The sequence below is a fragment of the Gopherus flavomarginatus genome, chromosome 22 (assembly GCF_025201925.1).
Source record: "Gopherus flavomarginatus isolate rGopFla2 chromosome 22, rGopFla2.mat.asm, whole genome shotgun sequence".
NCBI classification, from domain to species: Eukaryota; Metazoa; Chordata; order Testudines; family Testudinidae; genus Gopherus; species Gopherus flavomarginatus.
This window is the reverse complement of record NC_066638.1, coordinates 8426925-8439608: the sequence shown is the minus strand read 5'-3', so window position 1 is coordinate 8439608 and position 12684 is coordinate 8426925. Positions and strand designations below refer to the sequence as shown.

At 43.8% G+C, this 12684-nt stretch overlaps 1 protein-coding gene across 1 annotated transcript in view; it reads left to right on the top strand.

Moving 5' to 3' along the window:
* The first annotated feature begins 6634 nt into the window (after positions 1-6634).
* The window catches only part of MYOM3 (myomesin 3), a 57063-nt gene continuing 51013 nt past the window's right edge, over positions 6635-12684 (top strand). The window contains exons 1-3 of the mRNA XM_050932213.1: positions 6635-6743; positions 9604-9736; positions 10976-11050. Of these exons, the coding sequence (XP_050788170.1) occupies positions 9630-9736; positions 10976-11050 (182 nt within the window). The 5' untranslated portion in view covers positions 6635-6743; positions 9604-9629. The remainder of the gene's footprint in view (positions 6744-9603; positions 9737-10975; positions 11051-12684) is intronic.

Sequence of the window (12684 nt, the reverse complement as noted above, 5' to 3'; positions counted from 1 at the left end):
AACTCTCTATGCAGATATCTGTGCAAAAATGAACCTGTTTTTACTAGTAATAGGTAGTGCAAAGATGCTCGCAGGAAGTATACAGGCACCTAATGATGTGTGTGTGCCTGGCAAGAGATCCATTACACCTGCTTCCAGGCCAATCTTCAGAATTTGGCAACTGTCTTTGGAAACTGCTACTTAAGCCAAACTCCTCTTTCTTACAGTTCTTGTGCCAGCCCATCAAATGCTTCCTGACTGTGAGGTCAAGACACAGTCATTTCCCTAGGGAAAGGGGAGTGAAAGCCCCATCATCTGAAACTGGCATGGACAAAGCCCTAGGAGATATACTTCAGGGATCAGTAATATACAGGAGAAGCTTAATTTGTCTAGTATTTGCCATACAAAGTGCATTGCCCAAAGCTTGACAAACTTCAATAAATAAGAGTAGAGGGAAAGAGGATTTAGAGTCAAGGGAGAAAAGGGATATTTTCAGATTGGCTGAGCTGTGAAGTGGATGAGGCAGCGAGAACCCTCATTGGCTGTGTGAGGGGAGGCTATGTGTATATTTCCTATAATAAAATTTCTTATCTCTGATTACTCTAATTCTCTCTTGAGTTGCATTGGGCCATGCACGCAATGGCATATGACTAAGTGCCATCTCTGTAAATGAATCAGCTAGCTACTCACTCTGCCTCTGAGTGCATGATCCCTACAAAGCCAGAGGCCGCTCCCCGGAATGGAATGTTTGCTTTGCTTTGCAGCTGTGGTTCTTTACAGACACAAGTGAATTTATGGTCATAAGCTTCAGACATGGGCAATAAAGTGAAACCGAATTCCCCTTGGCCCACTGTGCTCTTCAGTGCCGGCAGGGCAACGAAACCATCCTCCTTTGTCTTTTTTAATAGTTCAGCATGGTCCTTGACCAAATCCTGCGTGCTTGCTCAGTTTCCACTTGATTCTTTTATTCTCTGGAGCCAACAGATTTTTTCCGCCCTGAACAAGGACTGAGTGCCAATGGAGTCCCCATGCTATTCTCTGAGTGGGGATAGGGAAGTTCAGCAGAGCCCCCCCTTGCCTTCAATTCCAATGGGAGGAGCCACCCTGGGGCCATGTCTACACTACAAAATTATGTTGACTTAATTTACATTGGCGTGCAATCAGTGCAGTTATTACATTGCATGTGTGTGCATGCACTTAGCTCCTTATGGTGGCGGTGCACGTCCTTACCAGGAGCACTTGTGTTGATTGCATTGACAGTGTGGGGCAGTGTGCGATGGCTCCTGAAAACCAGTAACAGGCGATGTGAGTAAAGCATCAGCGTCCGCACTGACACTGTATCGACCTACTTACAGCAACGGTGACTTTGCGCCGCTCAGGGAGGCGGTGTTACTCAATTGGCGTACAGAGGCGCTTACATCAGTGAAGAGACTTCCACAGCGAGGTTGACACGAGGCAGCTTACAGAGGCCTAACCCTGCAGTGTAGACCAAGCCTGGGTCAAGTGTAAGAGACATAGGCAGGGCAGGGAGGGGGAAGCATATACTGTTGTACCTCTTCTATTGCTAAATAAAATCTGTCTCCAGGGACTTCTTTTCAGCATCTTTTCTCCAGCACTAACCTAAACCTAGGGGAAAATTCCTGTAGAATAAAGATATGAGGTATTCTGCAGCTGATGCCCTGGATCTGTTCCTTTTCCAGCAGTAAACAGAGTAGCCGCTAATGCACGCACCATAGGACACAGGTGGGCTTTATTGTCCAAAGCACCAACCAAGCAGGTAATTATTTTGGAATGCGGAGAAGAGGAAGCTCGGCCTGTGATTTGGTACAGGTGTGGAGGGAAAGTCATTTGAGCACATGATGCTGTCAGTTTTAAGCGGGAAATGGGACGTTTCTGTAGGAATAAGCAAAGCCCTTCTCTGGGTGGTGATGAGCGCTGTGGGGAGATGAACTATTCAAGACACTGGGGGGGGGTGGGCAGTCTGTGTGTTTTCTCAGCCTGGAGGGAGATGAAGTCAAAGGTTACATTCCATTTGCCTTAGTGTGGTTTTGCAATTTGACTCTAACCCCTAGGGTTTAGCTGTGGTTATGCTGGCAACCAGGGAATTGGGAAAAAGAGGGGTCCTGCCTAGCATGAGCTCAAATGCAGTGAAATTCACATGTAGCATGGAAGCCCCATGTTGGCACAAAGCATTGTAATAGGCAAATTGCAATTCTGGTGATGGTAATGCACTTCTTAAAGGGATAGATCCTACAATCCTGAGGCAGAGATCTGTCCTTAGTTCTCACTCTGGCACACATCTCACTGAATTCCATGGGAGTTCTGCCTGAGTAAAGGCTCCAGGATTTGCCCCAGAGCGAAGTTGCTGTGTGGGGGAAAAGCTAATGTCCCCATCAGTGGTTTTTGCTACACGGTCCATAGTGCATGTGAACAATTTAAATGAGAAAAGCCAAGAACTGTCCAATTGGCCTGTGCTGCATCCAGAGAGAGGTTCGGGGCGGGAGGGGGAGTGAAGAGATTGGATAGCTGTGATCAGTGAGATTGGATAGCGGTGATGCAAAGGGGAGCAGCAAGGGAAACAAGAGATGGATTGAGTGTTTCTTTTACTAGCAGCACAAGCAAAGGTTCTCCCCCTACCCCACCTGCACCCTAAACATTTCCATTCAGAAGGGAAGAAAGGTAGCAGTCACCGCCCAGGGAGCTGGGGGCAGATGCAATAGCAGACGCAACAGTGTTGGGGTGCCTGACGGGCCAGGCTATCATTAAGGCTAAGTTTATTTAGAAGTTTGTCACTAAAGGTGGGCAGGAACTAGATTTTCCATTTAGTGGGAAGTTCTGAGAGTTCAAGAATTTTTGTTGTTGTTTGAAAACAAAAAGTTCAAATTTTCCCTGAAATGAGATTAAAAAAAAACACCACCACCACCAACTTGATTTCAGATCAATCGAAACATTTCATTTTGACAAAAACTAAATATTTCATTCCAATTTTCTGATTTTTCTTTTTAAATTTTTTGTTAAATGTTATCTAGAAAACAATGGATTTCATTTGAAGAAGTCCTTTTGATGTGAAAAATTCCATAGGTGTTGAAATGGAACTTCTGGCATTATTGAAATGCTTCATTGTGGGGAGAGGGAGGGTGTTTAAAATGAAATTTCATTGAAATCAATGCATTTTGGGGAAACATTTGGAGGCAAACAGCATTTTTTGTCATAAAACCATTCAGATGAAAAACTTTTCACCCTCTCTACTGCTCACCTGAGAGGCGCATCACCCACCATGAGTCAGCCCCTGGGTCACCTGGCTCTAGAACTGCCCCTGGGCTAAGTGCTTTCATCAGGAGCTTGTCTAGAAGTGCAGCAAAGGTGCAGATACTGGCTATCAGCCTGTAGAAGACATTTCTATTGTGCTGCCTTTGCTGATGCCATTTGGTGCCATTGAGTTGATCTGGACAGTTGTTTCCATAGACGCCATTTGCACTGGTTCATGAATCACGTGCTTCTATGACGCCAGCAGAACATTCTCCCCTAGGAAATTACAGCTGCAGATGTTGCAACAGGCCAGCTGCCTGTTAACATGTTTCCAAAGAAAAGGCTGGGTCAAAACATTCTGCGAAGCCACTCCTCCACTGGCAAAGGCTCCGGCTCAAGCCAGTGATGTGGGCTTCTTTTTCAGTGTTGTCGCCTGCAGGCTGAGTATCTCATGTCAGCAGCATTCCGGGCGATGCTACTCTGGGAATAAGTAAATGCCACCGTGCTGCATGGCTGGTGTTGTGAAACAAAACCCAAGATGCAAGATCAGCAGGGACAGCACAATGGGGGAGGGCAAGGCATCTCGGCGACAGCTTTTAAAAGATGCTGTTGAGAAATACAGCCTGTGTGCTTTATTTAACAGCCTTTTCCAGTCCCTCTGCTCTCTGCTGCAGGTCTTTATCCTTGCCACACCCTCTGAGGCAGAGCTGTGCTATTAGCCCCATTGTACCGACGGGGCATTAAGGCACAGAGAGACTTAGGGCCAGATTTTTAAAGCTATTTAGGTGCCTAGAGAGTCAGCTAGGTGCCTAGTGGGAGGTCACCCACTGACAACTCTGACTGAGTTTGGATCAGGCCCTAAGTGACTTGCCAAGGGTCATATAGGAAGCTTGTGGCAGAGCTGGGCATGGACTCCAGGTCTGTCAGGTCCCAGGCTTGCGCCCTGACCACTGTTCTATCCTTCTTTCCCTGTTGTATCCCTCGTGGCAGGGAAGAGACTAGACTGAACTGTAATGCACATGGGAGAGATCAATGCCCATTGAGGTCAATGGAAAGACTCTCTGGATCCAACCCTATAAAAGGAATTCTTGATAGAGATATTCCCAGTCCCCTGCTCTGATCACAGCTTGCCCAGGATATGATCATGTATGTCCTTTGGGCCCTGAAATACTAAACCAGCAGGAGATACATGCTTGTCTAGTGAGTCACTTTATGAACTGAATGAAGGGGATGTGTCTTCTCTCTGAAACTATTCTCCTGAGGTGGGAGAGGCAGGGCAGTTACACCTCTAATTTTACTGAAGCTGTGTTGTTTCCACCATCCCCTCTATACACTGAGCATCACTATGCTTCTTTTTGCTTCTCTCTGAAACTGATCTATAGCCCCCGTTGTTATAAAATCCATCATGGAAAAACAGCTGTGGTAATAGCCTAATGATCTCAGCCTGCTCTTTTCCATTCCATGGAAGGACAGCTCCAGATAAACAGCCTGGTTTCAACGTCGCTTCAAAGGCCTTTTCATGCTAGCCAGCTATACCTCACTAACTGGAGATCATTTCACATTTGCCTTGGCTTTGGGGGATAAGAGGGTTTAGGCGTCAGAAGACGATAAAAGTTGGAGTTGCCTTACAACAAAGGCCTCGCTTATTCTCAGCCAGATGTCATGTTAGTGACAGATGAGCCTTGTCAAGCCAGTTGTCTTAGTGATATCAGCATGGCAGGTGCCATCTGTAACCCTACAGAAAGGCATTACATTCTTTATCTTCTCAGCTATATCTAGGGAGCTGTCACATAGCCACTCCCTGTGCCAGCCACCCTGGGCACAGCTTACAACCGATTGTCACCAATGCAGCCTAAAATGTGTTCCTAAAGCAGGAGATGAAGCACTGGGTGCTTCTCTCTTGTGTGCTCTTTGTTTGCTTAATCTTTTCAAGGGGTCACGTTTGAAGAGAAGCAAAATGGAGAGATTTTCGACTCAGGTTTATTTAAGCAGCGGCACCTTGGGAAAGACTAACTAAAACAACAGCTGGAAAGCTCCAAACTTCGGGAATGCAGGCCGAGTGAAATGGCCCAGAGGAAAACACTGTGATTTGCTATCTCTGCAGGCCTAGGAGATCCAGTAAAATAGGCTTAACGATCTTAATCCTGGCCTCCCTGTATGGAGGTGTTTACTCAGAAGGGGCCAAGAATGGGTTGCTTCAGGGCAGCTCAAATGGGTGCAGTGGGAGAACTACATGAGAGAACTTGAAAGGCATCCGCAATTTGGTGCGGGGCAGGGCTATTCACCTCCGTGGGATCAGAACATTTCCACTGCTCAAGCACGTTCGTGTCTTTGCAAATTAACAGAGTCAAAGCATGACTTCCAGCTGAGCCAAGATCTGAATGGCTGGCACTGGCCTGGCCTCTGAAGAGCACCAGCATTCACTGAGCTTGCCTAAAATTGTTGTGAAATACGGAAAGCTCTAGGCTCCCATTAAGAATCTGAAGAATCCCCTATAACAAAGCTCGCTTTGAGAGGCTCTACTCAAAATATGTGCCCGTAGCTCCATTCTCTGGATGTACAGTGCACAAGCTCAGCTGGCGAATGCTGCGGCAGTACATGGCAGCGCTCTGCCAATTCACAACTCTCGCTGCTTTGAGCAGTGCTACACGGATGCAATTGGATTCAGCTGGGAAGTGCCTGACTGACAATCTGCTCCTGCAGCCCCCTAAGCCAGCCACTCTCAGAGCTGCATCTCTTTTTTCGTAGCAGGATCTGAGACCACAGAATAAAAAGCCAATCCCTTGCATGGGTGGCAGCAGTTGGTCCTTATTGCAACATAGACAGACTTTTAAGTAAAATCAATCATTTCTGCTGATGAGGCAGGCCTCAATTTTCCAGTAACTGTGAAAGTATCAGACAAATGAACTATGTAATATATTCCACAAATGGAGACAGCTGTAAGCCAATCAAAACACTGATTTGCCATCAGCTCCTGATCCAATGAGATTTTGATGCAAATTGGCTGGAACTGGCATTCACTAAAGAGGTATCAAAGTAACTGGTTCACTCTGTAATTCAGCAGCTGTCCACCAACACATGGGGGATCCTGGAGGGGAGATTAAAGTGTTCTCAATTCATTTCAGAGGCTTTGTGAAATTCTGCCCAATGTAAATCAGCAATGGGTAATGCTATGCTCCCATGCCCTTAGATCTGGCAGCATCTCTCCCCCCTTGTACCATTTTAACAACAGCATTAATTTGCCTGACCTAGAAAAGGTTTTGCAAGTAGCTGCCAGTGCAGCAAACTGTTCAAACATTGTAAACCATGGATAGTTTTCCCCATTGTCATTGCAATGCTATGGCACGATGCTATATTTAAGACTCCAGGGTGGGCACTTACCCATAGGGAACATTCTTTTGGGAACAGTCATTCTTAATGTCATCAGCAGGGAAAAGGAAACGGTCCTGTGTCCTTTATCTTTCTTGTGGACAGCCACTCTCTCTGGTGCTGCTCTGGGTGAATCTGGCTTATCTGTAAGTAGGCTACAGTTTATACAAGACTTATAAGACTTTTATAGCGGCATCAGCTATTGCAAGTGTTCACTGAACTTGCACATGGAGATAATTCATGCTTCTTGAGTTTCTCTTGCCTGAAAGAGTTGCTATGTTTCCTCCCCCACCAGTCTTTTCCTTGTGAGACTGTTTTTCCAGCAAGAAGCCATTCAGTTGTATTTTTTTTCTAAATGGATCATTACATTTTGGACTGGAAAGCAGTCAGCTGCAATACAGCTGACATTATGTTTTAACAGAACAAAGCTCTGTCTCTCTATAGCAGACCTTAGGTTGCAGAGCACTGAATATTAGTTCAAAACGATCAAGGAAAAAAACTAAAATAAAATAAAAGCAAACATGAAACAATATTTATGTGTAGACTATGGAAACACATATCCGATGCCTGGTAGTTATTTTTCAGCTGAAATATAGTTCAGAACATATTTTAAAGAGCATAGAAGCATTTTTCTGAAAAATTAGGTTGGTCTTATTTTCTTTTCCTTATATTTCCTTTGCTGTCTAGGGAAGACTTTTCTAAAGCTGTGTTCTACTGATGGAACAGTGATATGATAATTCTATAGTTTACGTTGCATGTTGGGATATTTTGAGTTCACTATAACAATTAAATTTTCATCTTGGGTATTTTTAAGCAGGTTACTTATATTAACATTTACACAGCTTATTAAAAGAATTAGACTAATGCAACATAATTGTAGTAAAAACTGTATCTTCCTGGCTGAATAATGGTTTAGGACTAGACTGCAATAAACTAAAAGCCAAACTAAAATAGCTAGGGAAAAATTCCTTCCATTGAAATAAGGCAGTGACAGATTTAACTGCATGGGTTTTCAAGGAATATTATTAACAAGGGTAACATTTTCCAAACCAAGTAGGATCCTAAGCCTCATTGAAAATCATTCCGATTCAGGTATCTACAGGTCTAAGTCATTTTGGAAAATAGGACTTAGGCTCCTAAATCCACTTAAGCATGTTTGAAAAATCTACCCCAAATCTTTTATAACCAAAGACTTTTCCTACCCAATCATAGAATCCTGTAATTTGTATGTTACCCAGACTGATTTTGTTTTCATGTATTAGTGACATCAGGGCCACTCTGGAGGACTTCTGTTTGCTTTAATGCAGTGGGTTTCTGAAAAGGTTGTAGGTGGGGTGGGCTAGGGAGGGATACCCTTTTAAAAGTTGGTTCCATTTAATCCCCAGACATTTATTCAGTACTTAAAAACAGCTCACTGCATGTTCCCGAAGGAGGGACTGCAGGGATAGCTTAGCATTTTAGGCAGCCGATGGGAGGAAATGGACCAGAGCCAGTAGCCACATTTTTCACTCCTCATATTTCCACCTCTAGCAAAGAGAACAAATAAGAGAGGATTCTTCAGCTGTTTTAGTGAAAATCCTGTGGTTTATTGAGTCATGAGATTTTTTTTTTAGACAAAACTTAACCCTTTGATTGCTGCAGGACTCTCTCAGATCTTCCGTAATCTTCTTCAGGGAAATAGGGGAATTAAATGAGCTCCCAGGCTCTGCCCAATCGAATAAAGGGAGAGTTATCTTTGGACTCCCAGCAACACAAATGTGTCTCTTCCATATAGCTGGTTTGCGCACGAGCATTGCAGTAACAGACCTCATGGTATATCTCTCCCCATAAGAGGGATTACCAGAGAGATCAAGGCTACAAAACAACAGTGCTGGTTCAGGATGGATTTGGAGAAGGGGAGGTGGCCAGGTTTTGCTTTCTTCTCTTCTACCATTCCATACCCACCTGCCTTTCCTCCCCACTCCTTCTAGCCCCCTGCTGTTTAAAAAGCCTCCTGATACTAGCTGTGAGGAGTTTACAATGCCATGGCCTTTTCCTAAGATGGCCCTACCAGGAGCACCAACTCTTCTCAGCCTCAGCGTAAAGGGTGTCACCACTTGGCCAATCAGATGGCCTGACTCGTGTCTCAACATTCCGTTCATCTTACATCACTCGCCACCTGACTGTGATTCTCAGAGAACAGTTAATGAATATGAAAAAGTTAAGTTTTTTAAATTAAGATAAAAGCACATTTTAAGGTGCACTCAGATTTAAAAAGATTTTGGTTTAGTCCATATGGATTCCAGTCCAAAACTCTGCTAACTTTTTAACATTGACCTCAATGTTTTAAGATTGTCTATCAAACCTATTTTAGTTTAATTTATCCCACCTCATCTACCCTATCTGGCTCATCTAGGTTTTATACCAGGCTCCTCCTTGTAGTGTCTGAATGCTATTTTGGAACTTGATCCCATGCCCATGGAAGCCAATGGAAAGACTCCGCTTGATTTAATCGGACTTTAGTAAACAATCAATGTAGTGACTGGATTTTAGCTATTTATTGTTCTTCTCCTGACTCCAATTACTTTTAAAGGCTCTTGAGGGACCCTCTGCTCTTTGATTTTCATATTTCACCAAGACATGGAACCAAAATTGTTCATAGATGTTAAGATCAGAACCGGCTGTTCTGATCTCTTGCATAACACAGGCCAGAGAACCTCACCCAGTAACTTCTGCATCAAGTCCAGCACTTCTGTTTGAGCTAGAGAATATCTTTTAGAAATATTTTTTGCACTGCTTTGTTTTTAAGGCAGATGCTGGTCCCAGTTTTTAAAATGGGAATCCCTCATTTGCGAGCAAATGGATGCTTAGGAACCGAAAATAACTAGCTGCCTTAAAGAACTGAGACTGGTGTCATTGAGGTCAACAGGTGCTTATTTGTATGTGCAAATGAAGGGTTATCCTGGACTGTCAGAGATAGCCCATTTCAAAGGGGGGCTCAAGGCATATTTGACTCTGTACTGGCAGGTAAGATCCCTCTGTGAGTGCTCAGCATGGAAACTCGGACTCTGTTTCACCGCAGCGAGGAGGAGCAAAAGGAGGAGAGACAACGCAGCTTGCAAATGACCTCTGCCACAAGAAAGGCAAAGTTCAGGTCCAGGTGAGTCAAGGGGCTAGTGATGAGTCAAAGAGTTTATGATGAAGTGAGTCAGGTCCAAGTGAATCAGCCAGGCCTAGGCAAGTCAAGGGACTAGTGGTGAGTCAAGGAGTTATCAATAAATGAAATAAGGAGAATGCCTTGTTCACTTATTCATACAACACACTCAGCTACATTCCATGTTGCCTAACCTGACCTGTGGTTTCACATAAGCAACTGATATTTTACTGCCTGCCCTAAAGTGCTGTGTGTGCCAATCTATGAATACTGTATCCCAACCCATCGAAGAGTGGTAGATGAAGTAAGTAAGTAGATGAAGATCTATGGGAAGAATAGCTGATGTTAAGAGACACCCTACAATAACAAGTCCATCTGTTGGTCCCAGATCTCATAAGCCATCCCTACAATTATAAGCCATTGCACGTGTGGACAATGGCCCAAAGAGGCAACTCTACAATAATAAACCCATGAGTGCAGTCCAGCCCTCAGTAGTGGCTCTACAATATGAAATTAGTGTCTGCACAGCCTCACCCACGTGAGAGACCCTACAATAATATGCCTGTGCACCTACAATAAGGGAAAAGGCCATAAAGGTCCAGATTTCAGTTTTAAACATCCAAGGAGAAACTATAAGAGGAATGATTGCAAATACCTTTGTTGGCCTTTCTCTTAGGGGCTATTGAAACAGATCTTCAGTGTTCAAATTATTGCTCAATATACTCACTCTACAGCATGGTCCTCCACTCTCTTGTGCTTTGAGTTTGGTGCAATGGGGGCCCAGATTCTCAAAGGTATTACACTGCCCAATTCCCACTGAAATGAATGGGAGCTAGGAGCCTAAACACCTATGAGTAGCTGGGCCCAGGGCTCTTTCTCTTCTCATTCATTGCTGTAAATTCAGCCCAGATTGGACATGGCTGAAAGTGATTTCCATAAAATGGCTATGGTTGGATGGTCATATGGGACAAGCAAAGAAGACTGGGGTAACATTTCCAAAAGTGTCTACGTGACTTAGGTGCCTAGAAGCCTAATTCTCATTGACTTCCAATGAGGCTTCTAAGACCCAGATCCTCAAAGATATTTAGGTGCCTAAATCACTTTTAAAAATGGGTCTTAGTTTCCTAAATCAGTCACTTTTAGAAATGTGACCTTTTCTGCTGGACGCTCACAGTTCCAGGGATCGTGTTCTTTATGAGTCTATTCAACATGATCTGAATTCTTTTTCTTGTCTGTCACCTGAAGTGAGGAAGAAGAGACTTTCACCATTTCAGAATTATCCATAGCAGCTGCCCTCGCCTTGACCTCAGAAATATCATGGTAGGTCTGACATGAATATTGCTACTACGGTTGTATAGAGTGGGCTAGATTTAGATCACATGTACCTAGAAGATGCACAGATTTACAATAATTCTTAATTTGAACCAAAAATAGACCTTGTAATGTTACTACCATAGATTTACCCAGACAAGGCAATTTGTGTATATGGTATAGTGTCTTGTAGTTAGAGAAAGAGCCTGGGAGCCAATGCTATTTGGTTCTATCCCCAGCTCTGTAAGTGACTGCATGACCTCAGAAAATTTCACTTCACTTCTCCCTGCCTCTGTTTCCCATCCCGAAACTGATGATGACAATCCTCCTCTGTCTCCCAGGGGAGATATGAGGTCTAATTAATCAATGCATGCATGCATGCAAAAGCATTTGGAGATCCTTGCTGGCAAGTGCAGAGTGCTATGAGATGGACCCATAGAGTCAAGGGACACATTGTGCATCTTTCATAATGCCTGGGTGAATTTTTAAGAGACCTGCAGCCCATTCCTTCCCTCAGTGAGATTAATAGCAAAACTCTCAGTGACTTCCACTAGGTGCAGGACCTAAATTCTCATGCATTCATGTTTATCTATATACCCCATTCATTTTTCCATCCTAGCAAGTAAAAGTAAGTTTGAGAAAGGCTCTTTATCTCCAAAGCTCTCATTGGAAAGAAAACACTATGGGACAAATCCTAGCAACATACCAGAAATTCAGAAGAGCGAGGACTGCAGCTGCTTGGTCTACTTGACTCAAGACCAGAAGCCAGAAATTCCTGGCTTCTAATTCAACTTGTTTTCTATGTAGCCTTGGGGAAGTTACTCAGCTGCTCTGTGCCTCAGTTTCCCCATTCTACAATAGGGTTAATAGTTACTAGCCACCCAAGAGGTGGTGAGGGTTAATTAGCGTATGTTTGCAAAGAGTTCTGAAGATGTGAATCGTCAGTATATACACTGCCAGATTCAGCCAGTGGAAGGGAATCCGTGTCATTACTAGGCAAAGTACCATGCAATCGGAAAGCTCAATGCACCCCCAGGGCACAGCTAGCTGAAAAACACAATTTCTGTCCCGTGTTGCAGCCCAAATTGGGACAAAAGGTCAAAATTTTGGATTTTTTCACAAAACAAAATATTCTGACATGTTTTGTTGCTATATAGGGTAAAAATCTTTGGTTTGAACTTTACCATTTCTGCTCAGTCAATATGTCACAATACCAATAGTCCAAATGATAATGTCTAAATTAAATGTTGCAACCTTCTCGAAACAAAATGTTTCAATAATTGCATGCTGAAAATTCGACACCATTAGGACGTTCCCATGAAACCTTTTGATTTAATTGAATCAGCATTTTCTGAAGGAAATCTGTTGTCGGAACATTGTGGACCCACCACTTTGCTCCAGGCTGGGATGCTGGTCACTTGCTGTCTTCAAGCATAAAATGCTCATTGCTAATGGAAATGTGTTGCTGCAGATGGCAGAATAAATAAGTACTTGCTTTGAGGCTAACTGTGCCCTTACTCCTGAGCCCACTCTGTAGTGCAATTAGCAGCCGCTCCTACAGCTGGCTGCTCCAGGCCAGGACTTAGAGGAGACTAGGCAGCATAGTTAGTCTGGGAAGGAGAGAGCCAGAGAGAATCACAGCT